The sequence below is a fragment of the Myiozetetes cayanensis genome, unplaced genomic scaffold (assembly GCF_022539395.1).
Source record: "Myiozetetes cayanensis isolate MyiCay16 unplaced genomic scaffold, myiCay2020 scf10, whole genome shotgun sequence".
NCBI lineage: Eukaryota > Metazoa > Chordata > Aves > Passeriformes > Tyrannidae > Myiozetetes > Myiozetetes cayanensis.
Genome location: NW_026086605.1, coordinates 23,952,442 through 23,973,250, shown reverse-complemented (window position 1 = coordinate 23,973,250; position 20,809 = coordinate 23,952,442). Strand labels below are relative to the sequence as shown.

Genomic DNA, 20,809 nt, shown 5'->3' with positions numbered 1-20,809 from the left:
CCAAACAATCAGATATTTGAAGAGTGGGAAATGAATGAAGATTATTAGTTGACATTTTTTTTCTTCAGTGTAAAAGCAACTGTTCCTCCCATCCCCATACACATCTATGGTTTTTAAAACTTGCTGGTATTTGTTTTACTTTGTTTCACATTCTTTCCTCGTATAAAACTAATCTTCAATCTCCAGGAGTCAAAACCCAGACGTGGCAAACTGTTAATGCTGAAGTGTGAAAGCTGAGAGATCATTATGTAGGTGGTGACTTTTACTACTCAGGCTTTATTTTCCTGGCTATGTGTGCTGCTTTAACTATGGCTGTGCCAAACACAGGTGGTGCAGAGGCAAAGCTTGACACATCACGTTGGCGTGCTTCAAAACAGTTGCAGCTCCCACCACATTGGTAGTCTGGGCTGTGCTGGCTGTGACGGTTGGCATTGCAAAACCGAGGGCTGTTTTCCAAAGCACATGTTGACTAAGTCTAGAGCAGTGGAAGAGGAACCACAGCAGTGGATTGAGAAGCGCTGCATCAGACCGTGTGCCATCCTTCTGGGCAGGAGTAGGATTGCTCATGCTGTGCTTGTGGATTGACATGTATGTGAGCATGTGTGGTGGTGATTAAACGGAGATCTGACCAGATAATTTAGTATGCTCAAGCTGCACTTCAGACACTTAAACTTGCTATTATTACTTACGTAGTAGTAATAGAAGAGAGCTGCAACACAAATAAAACCCCTGAAATCTATCTTTGAGAAGAGGCTGTTTTGTGTGTCATCTGTAATTGTTGTTGGAATTGCAATAGTAAATGATAACACTTGCAAGTAGTTAGGTAGGCATTGCCCACAAAATTGGAGCTGTGGTTGGCATTAGCTTTTATGTCAGCATTAGATATATGTAAATGTCAGACTCACTGTGGCCTTGATTTATGGTCAGGGTAATTCTACTGTAGCACAAAGGATTTTTAGACTTCTCACATGAATATCAGGAAAACAGTTGGACCTTTGACCCTAGCATTTTAAATTTTGTTAATATTTGAACAAGTGCTTCCAAAATAGTAACTGATATCTCTCCTTTATTGAAATAATAATTTTCTGTATTTTGTGGGGCATTTTAGCATAAAACTGTGGTGGTCTTGCCTAAACAAGACTACGTGTACTTGAATGGACTGTTTTGTTGCAACAGTTTGGATTTTTGACTTCTGACCAGTATTCCTCATTTTTGTATTCCTGTTTTTCTTGCTGAGACATAAAGCCCTGGAACAGCACTGGGGAAGATAAGGCCTTGGATATCCATGTGGTTTTTATTTTATGTAGATGAGGCAGAATGGAGGATGTTCTTGATGGCATTGTTGGTCCTTCCTCATTTTGTAGTTTGACTAACTTGTGTAGTTACCTACATAGTCTCCATGTTTATAGGTGATGTGTTGGGTTTTTTTAATCTGGGGATTTTTTTGTTTGTTTGTTTTTGTTTGGGGGGCTTTATTTTGGTTTGGTTTGGGGTTTTTTTTGTAGTGGTCTTGTTGTTGTGTTGTTTTAATAATGCTTCAGCATTATTAAAGGTGTTACTTCAGCAATATGTGAAATACACCTGATGAATGTTACACTTGTAGAACAAGTTTCACCATAGCTTTCAGGCTGACCTAATAGTTTAATATGAACATGTGTTAATGGGTCTCAATAAGCTTAATGCTACGACTGAGAGTTAAACTGTACTGCAATTAATGTTGTCATTTAAGGACTGTGGTGGACAGATGGTGTCTACTCTCAGTAACTTCACCCTAAGGTCTAATTTAAATCAATACTTGGGGGTTTAGTGATTCTGTCAAGGGTGTGAACATTTCAAATTGAGTTTAATTTATGCTAACTAGGTTTGTATTTTAAAAGAATAACACTTGCAGTAGTTGCAGTAATGTCTGCAGTGCTTTATGAGTAACATACTATTTCTCTTGGCACCCCTAAGCAATGAATTTAAAAATACCCTAAAAAATCCCTGTGGATATGACTTGAACATTTGGTTACTTTATATGATTTTGGCTTTTAATGGTTTATCAGTCAAGGAAGGGTTTTTTGTTTTGTTTTCCCCAAAAGCACTTCTCTGGAGAAAGGAGAAAAAGAGGAATTGCAATTGAAGATCTCACTACTTAGCAAGCCAGATGCAACTGAGTTGCCAAAAAGTACCTCATATCAAACACACTCCCCCTCAAAGTCTGTGAACCAGATGTGGCTGGCATTTTTCTTTCTTTTTTTTAACGATTCTCACCACTGAAATAGTGCAAAACAATTTTCATTTTGATTGAATTGCCAGCTGCATTTCAGTTCCAGAATCCACGCTGCTGTTTTTTTGTATGAAGTACAGAAAATTCTGATTGCTTTTCAGGCTGTGCTTACAGAGAAACCATTTGGGAGAGTGTGAGGTGGGAGGGAGGAAGAATGATCTGTGCAGCAGTGGAGCAAATATGATACAAGAATAAGCAGAGTTAAATTAGAAAGCAATTGTTTCCTTATGGAGGCTTTGGTTTTCTTTTTTGGTGGTTCATTGGGTTTTTTTTTTTCGTTGCCTGTGGTGTTAGAAGAGACCCAGGAGGTGACACAGGGACAGCTGTCAGAAGCTCCATTTTGCAGCTAGAAAATTTAATGGTGCAAAAGTTCTGTGACTGTATAGAGGAGGAACAGTTCAATTAAGAGCCTCTTAGAAGCTTAGTGCTTCAAAACAAGAAGGCAAATCTAATCGATTCTAGTCTGCAAATAAAGATATCATGTATAAGTACCACACATAGTAGACATAATCTGTGTTGGTCAATTGCTTGACAAGGAAGATGATTTTAGAAGATTTCTCCTCAGCCAGTCATCCTGATACACTAAAAGAAATTTAAGTCAAAACTTTTCTTTTGACTGACTTTGGCTTTGATTTTTTTGTTTACTGAAAATTGCTTGTTGGAGATTATGTTGTATTGGAGTTTCCTAATAATTATTTTGCAAAATTTGGATTATCCTATGGAAATGTGAGGCAGATTCTGACGTGTTTCCTCAATCCTTTATAATAGTTTAAAAGAACATGGTAACACACAATCAAGGATGTAATTCAGCACAATGACTTGGTCAAATTATTTAAATTCAATGCGTAATTAGTCAAACAGGTCAAATTCTGCCAGCACAGATATACAGGTTTGGTGTCCCATTGGAAGTCTTTCTCCCAACCCTCACTGATTTTCCTAGGGAGCTATAGACAAGGTCTTCCAGCTACTCCTTATATGAGAAGCCTTTTCTAGCCCAGGCTTCCACGCACCTCCAGTTGACTTTGGCAGCCTCTTTTATGCCCCACTCTCACTGCAGCTTTGTGCTTTGTTGCTGAGAGTTGGACACGGTGGCACAGGAAAGCCGAGTGTGCAGAGATGGACTTGTTCTTGTATCAAGTGACTGTTCTATTCTGTGACAATACTGCTGCTCAGAAGAGAGCTCCATGCATGCTCTGTGCTATTTTTGGCTGTGTTAGTGATAGTGAAACAAACTGATCCCATTATTAGATGTTACATCTCAGTTTAAAACTAAAAGTAGAGGTTAAAGTCAGTGACATTTTGTTTGAGGTTGCATCCTTTTGTGACCTGGTCAGAATTTAAATTAAAGCATAATATAACCTAAACATCAACAATTGTGTGATAGTACTTTTTTATTGGATAGTAAATTTTCATTCTCTTCTGATGTTTGATCTCATGTTCTTTTTCCATTCTAGACCTACTCCAAAACCAAATCATGATTATGAAAGGCTGAAGATTCAGTGCATGAAGGCCATGTCAGACTTACAGTCTCTACAGAATCAACACACCAAGACACTAAAGAGGTGTGAAGAAGCAGCAAAAGAGGCAGATTTTTATCAGTAAGTATTAGTAAAGCTGTACAAGGTAAGAGTTTACCAGTCTGTACTAGACCAAAAAGTATTAAAACATGATCATCAAGTAATTTTTTTAATTCTGTTTTTCCAGTTTTATTGCAAAATCAATGCTTGCCTGCTTCAGATAAAACATTTTTGGCCCATTTGAAATGATAAAGTATGAACTGCTGGTTTTACTTTTAGGAATTTGAGGTAGAAATCACCAATGTCCTGATGGGATTAAAAAGTCTTGTAATTTTACTATCAGGCTAGAGAGCAGAATATAATCTGAGAGAATGTTATTTCTTACTCTCTTTTAGTAGATTATGATAGCTCTCATGATAATTTATATAAGTTTTAATACCAGTTAAATTCAAATGTTATTTTCTTCTCTAGTAATTTGTAAAATCCTGTGCTTTTTTAAAAAAACAAAATGAGTTAACATTCCAAAGAATTTCCCATTTCCAATTAAATCTGAATAACAGCAGATTAATAATCTACATGTAAAGATTATGTGTGCTTAATTGTGTGAATATAATTTGTCAAAAGGTGCTTTTTTTAATGGGTTGTTTTAATTTAAGGAAACTTCTGTTAATACTTTGGGTCATTCTGTACAGACATACTGGTATTCAACTTCATAAGGAAGGAATATAAAATAACTTAGAATGCAGATTAGATCTAGTCGTTGCTCTGTGTTTGTAAGGGTTTTTTTAATATATATAATTACAGATTTTTAACATTTTACCAGCAAGTGTGAGAGTTCAAATAGAATTGTGCTGTTTCAACAATAAAAATACTTGTCAGTATTCCAAAGTCACTCTTTTTAATCTGCAGTAATAAAACACATTGACTGATTTGCTTTTTTCCAGCAGTGATTTGGTCAAATTTTTGACTGCTACCAGGAATTTTAATCTGAATGATAGCCTCCTTGTGTGGCTCTCAGTTGTTTAAGTGAGAGCATATTTCTTTCAATAATTCTGGCTTGCATAGTGAAGTTTGGAAGAACTTTCACAACTTTTTACCTGCTTGAATGTAGTTGAAATATACATAGTGTGTTTTTGGTGCTTGTGGTGTTTTTTTGGACAGCTTGGAGGATTTTGTTTCTTTTTAAACCAGTAGCATACAAGGAGATTTTTGTACTTCTCATCTGTTTTTTGGTTAACTGCTGCTCTGTTGAGGGACCTGAGAGAAAGTGGAGATGATTAGTGGGATAATTCCTATTATCTCAAGGATCATCTTACATTCATATTATGCCCTTTCTGTTTGCCTGCCTGCTCTTAATGGCTATGAAATTACATTGATGCGTGGCATAAATCCATCATCTCTTCTGATGCAGTTTAGGAGTACTGTGTACTTTTGCATATTTTCATATTTACTTTCCTGTTTGTTTCTGATTTTTTTTTTTCCTGCTGCTTGAAATACACAGATATGCAGAACTGAGTTAGTTTGACCTGCTTTCTTGGTAGGAAACTCATGCTTGAAATGAATTAGTCCAGGACTTTGTCCTTGCAAGTTGGCCTCTAAGAGCACTTTTTGTGTGCCGTGACAGCACATTGCACAGTCGGCTGCTGAGTGACCAGTCACAGCTGAAGGAGGACATGGATACCTTGAAGAGGAAAAACACGCAGTTGGTGCGAGAACATAATCACCTCCAGCAGTCGTGTGAGGAAATGAAGAGACTTCACGATGAGGATCAGAAGGAGATAACGGACCTGCGCAGCCAGCAGCAGCAGGTGAGCTCAGCTGTGGGGTGTGTGCTGGAAGGGATCATGGATGGTTCCTTTGATAAACAAATCTGAATGTGCAGCGTTGCTACTTTTTATGTCTTACTAATTCTGAAACATCTTCTTTGGGTTTTACAGTACTAGGGGAGAAAATGACATGTGGGATACTAATTGATTTTCTGTGTCTAGATGGAATAAAGAGTGAGGGATATAGAATATGAGGTGGCATTAAGGAATTTTGATACAGAGATGAAAAAGTGTACATGAGGATTGTATATGCATGATGTTTTTTTAAAGTAGGTGGAGAGGCATGAAAAACCTTACTTGAAACTGCAAAGTCATTAAAAAGATTACTATTTTCCTAGGGTATTTTATGGGACAGGGAGAGCTTTAAACTTGCATGCTGTGTTTGTTTTTTGGAAAGAATCACAAAAAAAGAGTGACAGTCGCTTTGAGAACCTTTGGAGGTTTGAATTATTCGTTGATTTTGATGGGGTTTTTTGTCTGTGTGGGGACTTTGGTTTTGGGATTTTTTTTGTTATTCTAATGACACTGTAAAGGTTAGTGGAGTGACTGAGCTATTCAGTTAGAAAAAAGCTGCAGGTTGATTGTTTTTGAACTTGTAACAAAAAGAGACAAAATTTTCAGGACTCGAAGAATTATATATTTCAGAACTTTATATCACAGACTGTCTTCAGATCAGTGTTTTCCACATATTCTGAAAATAAAAAAGCAGTAGTAATACTATGGAGTAACTGGACCTATCAGGTACACTGTTCACCTGCAGAAAAGTTTGATCATTTAGTTAGAATTGTTGCAGTAACATGTGGAATGGTTAAACAGAGTATCTTGGTTGACTGTGTGTAGGCTGATTCACAGGGCAAACTTGCAAGTCAAACATTAGGCTTCAGAAGCAAAATCTATGCAAACCAATATAATTATTTGCTAGGGTAGGAGGGGCAAAGGTCAAAGCAAGCTGGATGTGCTGAATGGCACTTTAGGATGTGCTTGAGGTCTAGTGCAAAGGAGAGTGAAGATTTGTTCTTCATTTTTATCCATTCCTCTAACACTATCTTGCAAGTTCTACTGTGAAATGGTTTAGTGGCTTGGCCCACAAGACAGCAGAAATGGTTTGCTGTGTAAACATGGGCAAATAACTTAATTGTTCTATGCCTCAGTTTCCCAGTCTGCAAAGAAGGGATGCACAAACTCCAAGAGAAGGCTATTGTATTTTGTGGATCTGTCCTGAGGTTCGAAATTCTATGGAAGGACAGGAGGCTGAAGTGTCATTGTCAATATTGATTTAAAGAAATTCAGTCTCACATCAACGTCATGATTAAACCCTTAAAGAAAACTATGGATGTGACACTCAGTGAGAACGCTGTGCAACTCCATTTCTCAGCTTGTCAGAGTGAATCATGCTGTCTGGAAGGAGTACCAAAAGTCTTATCTTGTCCATGTCACTTCTCATATGAATGAGTCAAACTCTGTGTTGATCCCTCTGACGTGTTGTTTCGTTGTCAGGCCATAACAAAATAGATCTTGGTGGCCTCAGAGAGCAAAAACTTTTGATCAAATTACTCTTTGTGTAGGATTGTCATGGATTTGCTGCGTAGCAGCTGACCAGCTTAAGTTTCTGCTGCTCACATATGAAGTCTCATGTTGCCATGGCTGTCTTCCTTGGACCAGCTGGGACTATTTACTTTTTCCCTGACTGGGATTTTGAATGGGGGACCTTCTTTATTGTGCTGGTGTTTCTGTCTTCCTCTGTCAAATCTCTTAGCAAGTTTATGTTGAATTCCATCCAGTTTCTTGGATATCAGTCCTTCTTTCCTTAATTATTTAGTGTGTTTGAAACATAAATACATTCTATATCTACTTTAGACAGCAAGAGTGGTTTGTTTCTGTTTGGATTCTCAAATAATTAGTTCTCAAACCTGTTCTCAAACTGCTCTGGGAAGTGGTGTGTTCAGGAAAATGGCTTTCTTGAGTGAGTATAAATCAATATGTTTTTACACTTTACATATGCCTACAGTTTACCATGTGTTTAGCTTATCTGAAATGGTTCACTGAAGCATACTGCCTAATCACTGTCCACCTCTGTGCAGGTTATGCTGCTGTATCCACTGAGGATTGGGATGTATGTAGAAATAGCCAAAGTGTAGTCTTGTTCCAGGGCCACTTTTATGAACAGTAACTCACTACTTTTACATATCCTGGTTAGTTAAAGGAGACCAGTGTCAGGCTGAAGAACTTTGTCTCACTTTTCTTGCTTGTGTAGCAAAGGGGTTTATTAACAATGACAGGTGTTATCTGCTACCTGTGGGTAATGAAAAGCAGGCAATAGCTTTTGCTTTCCTTTCATTTTAATCTGCAAGCGTCCAGGTTCTTCCATATTCAGGAACTGGTCCTTGCTCTGAATGTAAGACACAAAAGAAGATGAGGAGCCACTTTGTGCATATTTGTACAGAATAACTGCTCTGTATTTGGTTTGACTTTTTATATAGCTCATGTTTTCTGTCTCTTTTTCCTTCTAGTTTTTTAATACTTTTTATTTTCAGATAGGGACATACCTTTGTAGGATAATGTTAACATTATATAATTATTGGCATCTCTCTATATATAGCATTCCTGTTTCTTCCCAGTGCTCCATCAGGGCCAGATTTCAATTTAAAAGACAAAACCAGAAAAAAGATCATAGAAATAAATATATATTAAAAAAAAAAAAAAAAGAAAAAAGGAATAAAAAAAAGAAGGCTTCATTTCAAGAAATTGATTTTTGCCTTTTGGGAATGAACAAGGACTAGATTTGCTGAAGCTCATTAGGGCTTTGTTTTGTTGTTGCTGGTCATTTGTCATCACTGTTGCTATTTGCAACAGGATTCCTACGTTGATGGAAATAAATTTGAAACTAAGATTCAGGTCAGGCTTTATTCACATTTAAATGGATTTTTCCTCTTCCTGTTCATATTTTATGTATAGCTTTTGAAACACAAACATCTATGGGTAGTTGTCAGATGAAATATTGTATGACTATTCAAGTAATATACCTGCATGTATATATTTTGGGTAGGTTGATTCTCTTAAAGGTTTTAATTATTTAATTTGTTCATGGAGAATACAGGCAACCAGGGTGGTCGTGAATGCCACCTCGTGGGCATTTCCTAAATTACTACTATCATCTTGTTCATCAAGTAGTGATTACCTTTTGTTAAAACTACAAGTACTTAGAAAACAACATGGGTTTAGTAGGTGTCCATAGCAATTACCATTAGAGAGAGATTCACATAAACTTGTACACTCCAAATTGTGATAAAGCAGATTTTTAACTAATTAACAGAAAACAGATGTATAATGCTTAGAGTAACATTAGCACTTAGAGCAGTTCAGTCTCTCCTTAGTCATTAAAAAGAATGATTACTAAAACTGGTTAATATATTTTTGTTCTAATATTGTTTCTTATCTATATATTTTAGATCATATTTATTGAACTGATTAAAACCAAAGGTTACTGATAGATCTTCTGGCACTTTTTCAAGGTTATGAAGCAAAACGGATCATCAGAGATACTAAATAAACTTTACGATACAGCAATGGACAAACTGGAGGGTGTGAAGAAGGATTATGATGCCCTCAGGAAACGGTACAATGAGAAGATTGCGAGCCACAATACGGATCTGAGCCGTCTGGAACAGGCTGAGGAGGAGAACAGACGTCTGCAGAAGCAGATCGACATGTTAATGAAGCAAAGGGACACAGCCATTCATTTTCAGCAGCAATATTCATCCTCTCTCAGGAGGTATAATCAAGTTTTGATGCCTTTGAGGTATTCTGTGATGTCAGTAGCAATTCTAATGTCACATCTTATTTTCATTGTGGTGGAATCACGAATACCTTTCTAATCTCTTATCTGAAATTTAGTGTATGTTATCTTGGTGTGATGAGTAAGCATGTGTTTCTATATAAAATTATCTGGGAGGTCCTAGAAGGTGTGATGGGGATGTTTATTTGGAGAAATGGTGCATTTTCTTGAGAAAAGGATTTCCTGGGTTTTGGAATTGTATGAGGAATTTTTAACCATTGTTTAGCTCACGTGAGAAAGGGATACTCTGCTTTTCAAGGTGTATCTAGTCTTAGTTGTACAGACAGGAGTAAAATATAACCAGAGTTTTGTTAAACCTCAGACTTAGTATTCCAAACAAACTCCTTAATGCATGGTATGCCTATATATATATATATATATATATCCTTATTTGAATGTTAAAAGCAAGTCAAGAAGAGAATAAAATTTCTAGAAGGTGTTTGGCAAATGCAGATCTCAAGCATAACTTAACTTTTCATGATATTAGAATTACTGACTGTAAGGGACTGTGAGGCAGAGCTTCGAGCTGGGAGCAGAGTTCACTGGATACAGGTGTTTGGGAGTCTTGCTTCACTGAGAAGGTGCTGCTATGAGCAGTGCAAGTGCCAGAAGAGGACACAGACACTTTTTCATACCATGCTTATCCTTTCTACTCTGCTCCTTCTTGATACCAAGCTTACACATTTAACCATATGGGGTAGGAAGACCATCAGTATACACAAGAACTGCAGAGAGCATTGGAGTGTGTGTTAAGAATGTTTTCATTGACTGTTAGGGGTGATACTCAACTCCCACAGACCAAAGCCAAAAAATGGTTTTTCCACATTCATAGACTTACAGTGTTTCAAAAAGGTGAGATTGAGCATAGATAATAGTGTACACAGGAAGTTATGTAATTGAAATGCCATGGATTCCTGAAAGTGATGAAAAGCCTAACATATACCATGTGAAACACTGCAAACATGCTGGTGCTTGCAGAAGCTCAACATGTTTCTGTTATGGCCTTGTGATTTAGGTCTCCTTCTTGAGAGGAAGCTGTTGCTTGATACTGATCAGAGATTGGTTTTAAGAATTCCATGAAAGATAATGCATGTTCCTGTGAAACAGTGATCCAACTATATAACCGAGCATTCAGAAATGTTTTTACTTTCATTCAGTTGGCTTTGGGTCTGAGCTTCTTTTTTGTTTGTTTGTATTGATATAAACCTTTATTTGTCTTATTTTTATAACCCTTCTTCATAACCTAAACCATATTTCTTTGGAAAAAAAAAGTAAAATGCGTATCAGATTTCAGATTAAGTATACTTTTCAGAATATAACAATTTAACAAACTTCTATTTGAGTATGAATGAGTCATAAATTGTAGCACTATTTTTTAATTAATACTCATTGTAAACACTATCAAAGTAGGTTTTAAAGAGAGCAGGAACTCCAATGATAGCTGAGGTCTCATTTTGAATAATCTTTGGTCTTAAAAAAAATATCAGACAAGTCTTCAGCCTTTTTCCAGGTGTCTGGTATAGCTAATTCCTGTATGCTACATCTTAACTTACACGTGTGCTACTTCATTTTGAATGTGTGCTGTAGTACTCAGATCTGTCTGCAGTTTGCAACTGCACTGAAGACAAAGCAGGTAGTCCTGGTTAGGGTTCTTCTCAGTATTATTTGCTCCTTATAAGCTGGAGCAACTGTGCTGGTTTTGGCTGGGGTGGAGTTTTTCTTCGCAGTGGCAGGCATGAGGCTGTGTTTTGGATTTGTGCTGAATGCAGGGTTGATAACAGAGATGTTTTTGTTATTGCTGAGCAGTAACGACAAAGAGCCAAGACCTCTTCTACTTTTCACACTGCCATGCTGGTGAGGAGAGGGGGATGCATGGGAGGTTGAGAGGAGACACAGTCAGACAGATGACCTCAGCTGACCAAAGGGATATTCCATACCATATAACATCATGTTCAGCATATAATGTGGAGGGAAGAAAGAAGGAGGGGACATGTTTGGAATGATGATTCTGTCCTCCAAAGTTAACAGTTGCACTCCTGGGGATGGCTGAACACCTGCCTGCCCATGGGAAGTGGAGAATTAATTCCGTTTTGCTTTGCTTGCATGCATGGCTTTTGCTTTTCCTGGTAAATTGTTTTTATCTCCACGTGTGAATTTTCTGACTCTTACCTTTCCGATTCTCTTTCTGATCCCTGTGGTGGGGGAGTGAGCAAATGGCTCCATGGTGCTTGGATTAAACACAGCAGTCCCATGCTTACTGCTACTGACCCATCCCACCCTGCTACTTGTAACCCATTCACAACAGTGAAGGCATCTGTGAAAATGGGATCTGTATTTCCTCACTAGGAGGCAATGCAAGGTCAGGCTGGACCAGGGTGTTTCAGATGGAACTTTGCTTTCAGGTTTCTTCAATTATCACTATTTAATATAAATGTCCTTCTATGACGGAGATTTTCTTTCTCTCTCTGCTCACTTACCCTTACTAGTTTGGTTGTTTTGTTGGTTTCCAGTCCATTTCCCCCACCAGCCTCCCACCGCCTTTTTTTTTCCTTGTTCCTTACTGGTGATATATTTTTGCTTGGCAAACATTGCCTTAAATCCGTTCTCCTCCCTGCTTGATTGAATCTTCCTGCTGTTGTCCTTGATTTGACCCCCAAATACTTTGCAACAGTGCTATGGGTTCTCACATAGCAATGAGGTGGTTTGTCATAGTCTCTTAGATTTCCTGATACGTACTTGTTCTTCTCTCCTAGTGTATTCTTCTTACCTTCATCCTTACAGTACTGAAAACTAAATCCAGATTGTAATATGATAGGTCTTCTGTACTGCCGGCCTGATGACCTCTTAAACTCAAGACTTTTGTGAAAAGAACAGGGTGATGGTTTTGAAACTATTGGCAGAGGCCTTGGTAAAGCTATGGCAATGCTTTGAGTACACTGAGGTTTTCAAGGGAATATTTGAAATTTGGTTTACAGCTCTTTCTCAGAAAAGGTCAGGCAAAATGCTGGATTAGACAAGAAACTGCACTTTTACACAGCATGGGGGGAAGGAGGGTAGTCTATCTGTGAGGGAGAGAGAAAAATGTCTACCAGAGGTTCATGTGCATCTGAAGTTTGGATAACCCTACAAGTCCATCAAGTTTGTTACAGTGTTTTCATTAATGACATTTACCTGTGAGTTCTGGGAGAAAAAAGCAAGGCAATCTTAGTGCCCAGTTTTGGTAAAACACTGTTCTCAGGAGAAGTTCTTGTCAAACCAAATTACAAATTTGTGTATAGAATTATATTCTTACCTCTTTTAAGAATGCTTAGTCCATATAAAACCAAAAGGTTTTAAGTGTAATTAAACATTTTATGTAACTTGTTTGATCACGCCCTACTTCAGTACTTCCTAGTGATAAAATACATGCATTTTTGTCTATGTTAACTATCTAAAGTAATTTTATAAAACTGTAACATACTATGCATTTTAATTTTACTAGATTAATTTTACCTATGGATGAAAACAAACAGAAATGTTTGATTTTTTTTTTTTAATTACCTGGTTTTATCTCCATTGTGTGCATTTTTATGATAAACCCTCTTTGTTGCCCTTCCTCCCACGTGCCTAAGTGTGTGTTGGGAGAAAGAATTAACTTCTAAGATGAGCAGACCTCAATAGTAAATTACTGTTTAACTTGACCTATTAAATAATGGCAATGTTTTTTGTTCCTTTTAGAATATTTTTTAATAAATTTACTTTTAATAGTTAAATTGTTTCTAATAATTTTTATGTTTTAGTTCCCTAAAGAGGTTCTCTTCCTGATGGTTCCTGAAGGTTTACTAATATTCGTAAAGCAATGATTATTTTGCAGCACCAAGAATACATTTTGTAAGAAGTCCTCTGTGGTTGTGTTTTACCAATGATTACTTTTGGTTACCTAGCCAAATCCTTAATGTATGAAAAAGGAAAATGAGTAACAAGTGTCTTACTGGTGTTTCCACTTGTTTTTAGGTTTGAATCAGTACAGCAGGAACTAAGCAGCGCCACAGCACAAAACAAAGAGTTGCAGAGAGAGATGGAGCGATTACAGTCAGAGGTGACAAGGTTCAAAACAATGCAGCTGAAAGCTACAAAGGATGCAGAAAAATACAAGGAAGAAAGGGATTCAGTTTTCAATGAATACCGCCTCATAATGAGTGAGAGAGATCAAGTAATCAAAGAGGTAGATAAGCTTCAAACAGAACTGGAGCTTGCAGAGTCCAAACTGAAGAACACTTCTTCTGAGAAGCGAGTGGCCAGTGAAGAGATGGAGGCTTTAAGACAGGTACTAACCTATTGTTTCTTCCCTCTTGGGGAAGGGAAATGAGTGTGCATTGTTGATGCTAGAATTAGAAATGCTTAATGGAAAATAGGAATGCACTGCAAAGGAGAAGTTCTGATATTTCCTAAAGCAGTCCTTTTTACTATCAATTTATCAAACGTCCATGTTTGAATACCTGCCAGTTGAAATTTGGTATTTACTTGCTTTAATACTGTTCTGCTTATTATAGATAATTTTCGTTGCTGTGTTAGTCTTTTATGCCTTCTCAAGTAATGCTCTCTGTAAAAATATAACTCTAAATATTCATTATTTTTAACTTCTAACCTCTGCAGGAACCACTGGATACTGTCTACTGTGGCTTAAGACGGTACATGATCAAGTAATTTCAAATACTTATGCAAAGCCTGTGCTTACATGCATGTTCTTACTCATTTGCCCTCTTTCTGCCTTTAAGTTAAAGAGGATACTTTGAATATTTTTCTCTAGGATTCAGGCATGCCTTAAAATTTGTGAAAGCAGAACTTTGTATTTTTCAGCAGTATGTTTTTGAAATGCTTAAATCACAACCATATTAGAATGATGCTGTTACAATTTCCAGAACACAATTTCCTGCTTGGTTTCATTTCAGCTGACATGCATTCACTTGATTCTTTGGTTTACAAATACTTAATTTAGCATGAAACAGATACAAGCCAATGTATTCCATTGCCTATAAATCTCATTTTACTCTTTTCACAGCATTATATCTGAACAAAATACCCTTTACAAATAATGAGGTCATGGAGCTTTTTTTAAAATAAATGTCATTTTTGAGGGACATAATGTGCATTGTGACATGTGGTATCAGAACTTTTAAATATAACTAAATTCTGGTTTTAAGACTTCATAATTTTCAGCCTGGTGTAATTGTCAGCTCAGTAATTTAGCTTCTACAGTGAGTGAGGTTTTAATACATGTTTCATACCTCTTCTACTTTCATCAAAGCCTTTAAGCCAGTAGAAATGTCTGTTGATTTCAGTGGGATCAGCGTAGGTAATAAGCAATACTCATGGAAATAGCCACAATTAGTCATTCTGCTCCAATTTGTTATATCTGTCAATGTGGCACTATGAGTAATTTGCTGAGGTGCAGAGAATTAATATTTTAAATACATGGGTATTCCTGCCTAGATGACTTGAAGGACTGTTTGAACATGAGAGACAGAAAGAGCCCAGGACTGGTCAGTATGGGACAGCAAGGCAAAGGCAGAGACATGCATTTTTCTTCACCTCCAGACCTGGCCCATCAGAAAGCAGAAATGACTGCTTCTGTAATGTTTTAAGAGGTGTAAAATAGCAGTACTGTGAGTTGTCTTTTTGTTCACACTTTCTTTTCCTGTAGCTATGACTCTTCTGCTTGTGAGGAGGTATGTTCGTGTATCATATAACTCGCTGCAGCTGCGTTCAGTGCATAAGAGATTTTTAAATTCTGTCAAGGAAAATGTTTGAAAGATTGTATAGATCAGTGTATTGATTCACTTGAAATAGTATCCTGAAACATGTACCCATGTAAATAGGATTATCCGGTCAGTGAATACTTGGTCTGGTGCTCTCCAAACAGGCGGCTTAATGTTCTTCACTTTGCTTGTGGTGTGTAGCACCTTTAACTGCCTTATTACAGTGCTCTTTGAGTGGTTGAAACAGCACTGAATCCATTTAGGTAATTTTGAATGTAGTTTCTTCTCTGAAGCTTGTGTTTGATAGGGTGTTTGTGTGTCTCAAAGAAATTGTAAAGCAACTGAAATTCAGAAGAGGTTGGATTTTTAAGCACTGTGTCTGAGCAGCTACTGATGGGGTCAGTCAGTCAATTTCCTAGTTAGACATTTAAGCTTTTATTGCACATACCTAAACTTAATGGGTTAATAGACCTATAAAATGAACTAATATTCTGGCACTTATAAATGACAGAAGAAATCTCATGATTTTTGCACTAATGGACAAATTTGTAATAAGTTCTCACAAATTCAACCACTCAAAACTAGGGACTAGGTGTTACATATTTACCCCTCTTCTTTCTCCAGTGGTGTTTTTTGTTTGGCATAATCTTTTGCACCGGCAACTACTCAACATGTCGTGTTTCATCTCAGTGGTAGTGAACTTTCCCCTCTGTTTAATAGACCTGTTGTATTTTGTCATTATGTTACATTCATATGCAGGAACTTCTTTAAAACATAAAAACTCTTCACAAATTCAGAATCATTCTTCAAACCAAACTACTTTACTGTTTTCAAACAGAACCTGTTCTATTCAAAGACAAATGGCACATTTCCTTGTGCTGTTATGTTGTAACTTTGTGTAAATGTCATAGGAAAAAGACAGAGGTGACCACTGGAGGCAATGGCTGCTCTTATTCAGATATTTTGTATCGAGCCTGCTGGGAGAAACTGCGGTAATATGTATTTTTTCCAGTCACTTTAAAGAACTGTAAATTCTTGTGTAATGAAGTGCTCGCTGAGAATTTTCGCTCTGATTTGATGACTTTCATCTCAGCTGCTTGTGGGAAAAGACTTAAATGTTTTGTGTAAGTTTCATACACACATTTGAATGCATATTTTATACAAAATATAGTTAAATTGTGCAAAATGCTATTTCCAGTACTAAAACTTGTCTGCACCAACAGATGGTTCAGAGATTTCTCTCTTGAGGGGTACTGAGCAAGGAAAGGTCTTACTGATGTTGAAAACACTTGGGTGCTCTGGTAATTGACATTCACTTATATGTTTAAAGTTCACAGAGTGAGTAATTCTAGTGCTTGTCTGTTACTCTACAGCAAAAGTAACTCAATGTCATTGCAGAACTGTTGAAATAGTGTGGGTGAGCCCAGCTGGTTCTGGGCTCTCTGTAAGTTGAAATACCGAAGATGGAACTTGTACACCTGGCAGAGGGTCAGCCACGGACAGTAAGGACTGTAACACAGAGTGGGTTTCCTGTCAGGAATGCTGACCTATTGTGTCCAGACATGTGTGGCTATGTCCAATCATGAGTTGTTATGTTAGTGATAAACCAATAGTTTATCTAGTGTTATCTAGAACTGTATAAGTAGCTGCACTGTTGCAATAAAGCAACCTGGTATCGTGAAACCGTGTCGTGATCCCACCTCGACCCATGACAAAATAGTGTGACTAGCCTTCTTTAGATGCATATCTCAAAAACATTAACAATATTATGTTAATACAACAAAATGCAATTGTCATCTGTGCTTTAAATACTCAATTTTTATTCCTTGTAAACTGTAGAGGTAAATAGAATGCAAGCCAGTTTATGACTTAGTGTCTTCTACACAAGTATTTGGACCCTTTCCTTCTTTGCTTTTGGAAAGTCACCTGCCTGATGATCCTTTTGCGATCATAACATCAGTAGTTTCCAACTAGGAGTGCCTATATGTCGGAGGACTTCTTTGTAGCCATTGACTTAATGCTTCTAGAGAGCTGAACCATCTGAAAATTTAGTGGCCTGAAATTGTTTCAATGCCCCATTCTTCCAATAGGAAGTCTAGTTTAAACAATTTTGAAAGGACTGGTTCTATTTTAGAACACTTCTACATTTGCCTTGCCTTTTTTATGACAATGCAGCTGAATTCCACATTTAATAAGATGTACTTATGTTATTCTGCTTGATGAAATATTGTAGCTTTATCTTTAAATATTTTGTAGCACATTAGTATCTTAATGGCAAATAACTTAATGTGCCTTTAAAACTTATGAGAAAGCTATAAGATGCTTATGTAACTAGGTTGTCTAAATTATTTCAGTCCTGTAAAATTGAGGCAGTTGCTTAAAAATATTTGCAATACATTCTTACCCTTTGCCATATTTAAAACCTTTTTTTAAAACACCAAGTCTGTCTGGTTAATAATGTTCCTTTGTTTAGGTTCCTTAAAACTATGGGTGCTCCCAGAATCTCGCTTACTTTTGACATAGCACTTTGCTAATGTGATGATGTGATATCTTTAATACCACATTTAATATTCTTTGCTAGTACTTACTTGTATGTAATATGATCTGCTCTCATTTTTCAGAACATGAGCGGTAAACTCTCTATGCTTTTAAGGTGTCACGACGTGTATTCAGTTGGAAAGATGAACTGTTTCCTTCTGAACTTAACCTACTGCAAACAATGGATCTTGTTTTAGGAACTAAACTCAGCTCTAGTGGAAAGAGATCGAGCCATTTGTGAGAGGAATGAGTTACTGGAAAAATACTGTCATGAAGTGAAGGACAAAGCTGAGGCCCAGAAGGAACTTGACCAGGCTTGCAAGGATATAGAGACAGTGAAGGAAGAAAGAGATGTTGCCCGAAAAGAGAGAACAGAAGCTATCATCCAGAGAGACCATCTACTAAGGGAATATTATCAAGCCCGTCAGGTATTGCAAGTCTTCACTGATGTATTTTTCTTTCTTAGTTTCAAGGTGTCAGTAATTTGAGAGATTAGCTAAAGGTCTGGACACATAAAGAGTCTCCTCCCTTCTTCTCAAGTCACTCTAAAATACCTATATGTGAATGCATGTACGGTCTTCAAGACATCGTGATAGCACTTTTTTGTTTGAAAGTACATTTGTACTTGATATTGAGTTCCTGTTTGTAAATATAAACAACAAAAGTTTAAATTTTAATCAAATTATAAATCTAGTCAGATTCATTAGTTTTATTTATAATTCTTGAAATTAACCACACACAGTTGTTTGCAAACCCACAGCCTGCAGTGCTTGTGGTGGGCTGTACTCTTGTAGTTGGTTTGTATTACTGTGCTGCAAGCTTGGAGTTTCCTCTGTGTATTTGTCTTACTGTTGTCATCATCTCTGTTGTTGAAAATAGAGAATTTTAGAGGCACAAGTTAATTTAAGAATAAAGTAATTCTTGTCCAAAACACGAAACATTAAATCAAAATTTTCTTTGAATTCTCTTACTCTGTTTTGGAATTAAGGGACCTGTGTGAATTCCAAGTCTTTGCATGAATACATATATCTAGTTGTGCCAGGGTAAATAACAGCTCTTAATGCAGGAAATCTATGTTGTAACTGCTTATAGTAGTTTATCTGATTCCTGAGTATACTTGAAGATTTTTTTCTGTCTACTAAACAGAACAAGGTAGAAGCGTAGAATGTCATCTCTGAAACATAAAATACTCACTGATGCTATTTTGAAGTGAGGATTCTTACTCGTATAGTTGCACAAATTTGTTTGCTACTGGATAAAATATATTGCAGCAGGTTTTATCTCCCCCCTCCCTAAAAAAAACCAAACTTACTGCTAAGATAAATGAACATTTGTCATGAAAACACGAGAATTAAATACATCAGGCAACATACATGTAGTAGAAGCTGTTTATGCATATGTACCTAAAAATTGTGCCTAAAATACTTACCTGTGTTTCTTAATTCCTAGATACAAGATTCTGCTACCCTAGACATAGAAAGAGCAAACAAAGAAATTGAAATGCTTCGGAAACAATATGAGGCAATGTCACAAGAACTAAAGGAGGCTGTCCAGGAAGCAGAAGTAGCCAAGTGTAGGAGGGATTGGGCCTTTCAAGAGCGGGATAAGATTGTTGCAGAAAGGGAAAGTATACGGTAAACAAATGCTGCATGACATAGGAGTGATCTTTGTGACACGTTCTGTGCAGTTGATGCAATTTGAGGACTTGCTGGATTTTTCCAGCACTTTCTCTGCATTAGCTGTCACAGGGTGATTTTTTTTTTTAAAAGTTGAGGGCATGTTACAAGATCCTTGTCTTTTTTTGTGCTTTCATAGCCATAATATGTCTCTAGTAAAGACCATTGAGTCTAACAGCACTGCTGTGTAGGAAATTGTGTGTTCTTTTAGGTGTGCTATGCCTAATCCTGCTACAGCTATAGTCCTGCAAATAATTCTTTACCTGAGGGAATATTAACAAAAAATACCCAACATATTTACTACCGAATATATGTAAGGAACTAAGGGATAATACTTAAATAAGACTGTTTTTCTACTTGTTTAAAGAAGATAAGTAAAAGAAACAAAGACAGTTTCTGTTATCTTGCAAGAAGTTTCTGTTCTCTTGCAAGCATTTTCTTAAGATCTAGCATATATAATTTTTTTCTTCCTGTCCTTTTTTATTTTGCACTGAGATATCTTTTGAAATTGCTCTTTTAAATTTTGCATTAACTATACGATGTGGCAAACCCAGTTTGTTACTTTGATAGGGTTTAAGTGACTAAATTGAAACTTTTATTTTGAAGAACTTTGTGTGACAACTTAAGGAGGGAGAGAGACCGAGCCGTGAGCGACTTGGCTGAAGCTCTTCGCAATCTGGATGACATGAGAAAGCAGAAAAATGATGCTGTTCGTGAACTGAAAGAACTGAAGTATGTTAGAGAAGTGATCAAACTGCACGAAAGTTTGTGATACAATCTTTGGTTTGGTAGCTGTGTTTGTAAGTGAACCATATGTTGTTACAGCTGTAGGCAGCAGGTCATGTTACTGTATGTGGAAGAATTTCCTATATTTTTAGTTATCATGGAAATTATTATGGTGGGCAGGACCCTGAGTTTCACTATCTTAACCTTTTTATCTTATTAATGAGATGCATAGTCTAAGCTTTGTACTGTGGAAATACACTTAAGCAACATGAGGTTCTTTCACCAAAGTGAGATTAACTTGCAATTAGTTCCTCACAACTGTATTATCACTGGTTTATGAATGCAAGATGGGCATGATTTGTCATCTCATTAGGTTGTGGAAGAGGTTTAGCCATCGATATTTATCATGCCCTACTTGTCCAGACCATAGGGATGCAGCTCATCTGAGGGTAAAAAAATGCATTTGGGGAAATATTAGAAACTTAGATTTGCACTGGAGTCATGTAAAAATATAGCAAAAAATGTAAGGCTACATTAGGACAACATATAGAAATGGTAAAGTCAATTTGATAGCAGACCAAGAATATCTGAAAGATGGAAGTATGGGGGAAATTTTTGACACAGCTTGGATTTTTGATTTAGAAACCCAAATATAAGGTCCATCACAATGATAACATTATTTTT

General features: G+C 36.8%; 1 protein-coding gene across 5 annotated transcripts in view; it reads left to right on the top strand.

Annotated features, from left to right (window-relative positions):
- The window catches only part of DLG5 (discs large MAGUK scaffold protein 5), a 107,100-nt gene that overhangs the window by 53,332 nt on the left and 32,959 nt on the right, over window positions 1-20,809 (top strand). For all 5 annotated transcript variants that reach the window (XM_050305286.1, XM_050305283.1, XM_050305282.1 and 2 more), the window contains exons 4-10: window positions 3,724-3,867; window positions 5,411-5,594; window positions 9,125-9,384; window positions 13,441-13,753; window positions 17,921-18,151; window positions 19,173-19,357; window positions 20,006-20,131. In XM_050305286.1, coding sequence (XP_050161243.1) covers window positions 3,724-3,867; window positions 5,411-5,594; window positions 9,125-9,384; window positions 13,441-13,753; window positions 17,921-18,151; window positions 19,173-19,357; window positions 20,006-20,131 — 1,443 coding nt within the window. The remainder of the gene's footprint in view (window positions 1-3,723; window positions 3,868-5,410; window positions 5,595-9,124; window positions 9,385-13,440; window positions 13,754-17,920; window positions 18,152-19,172; window positions 19,358-20,005; window positions 20,132-20,809) is intronic.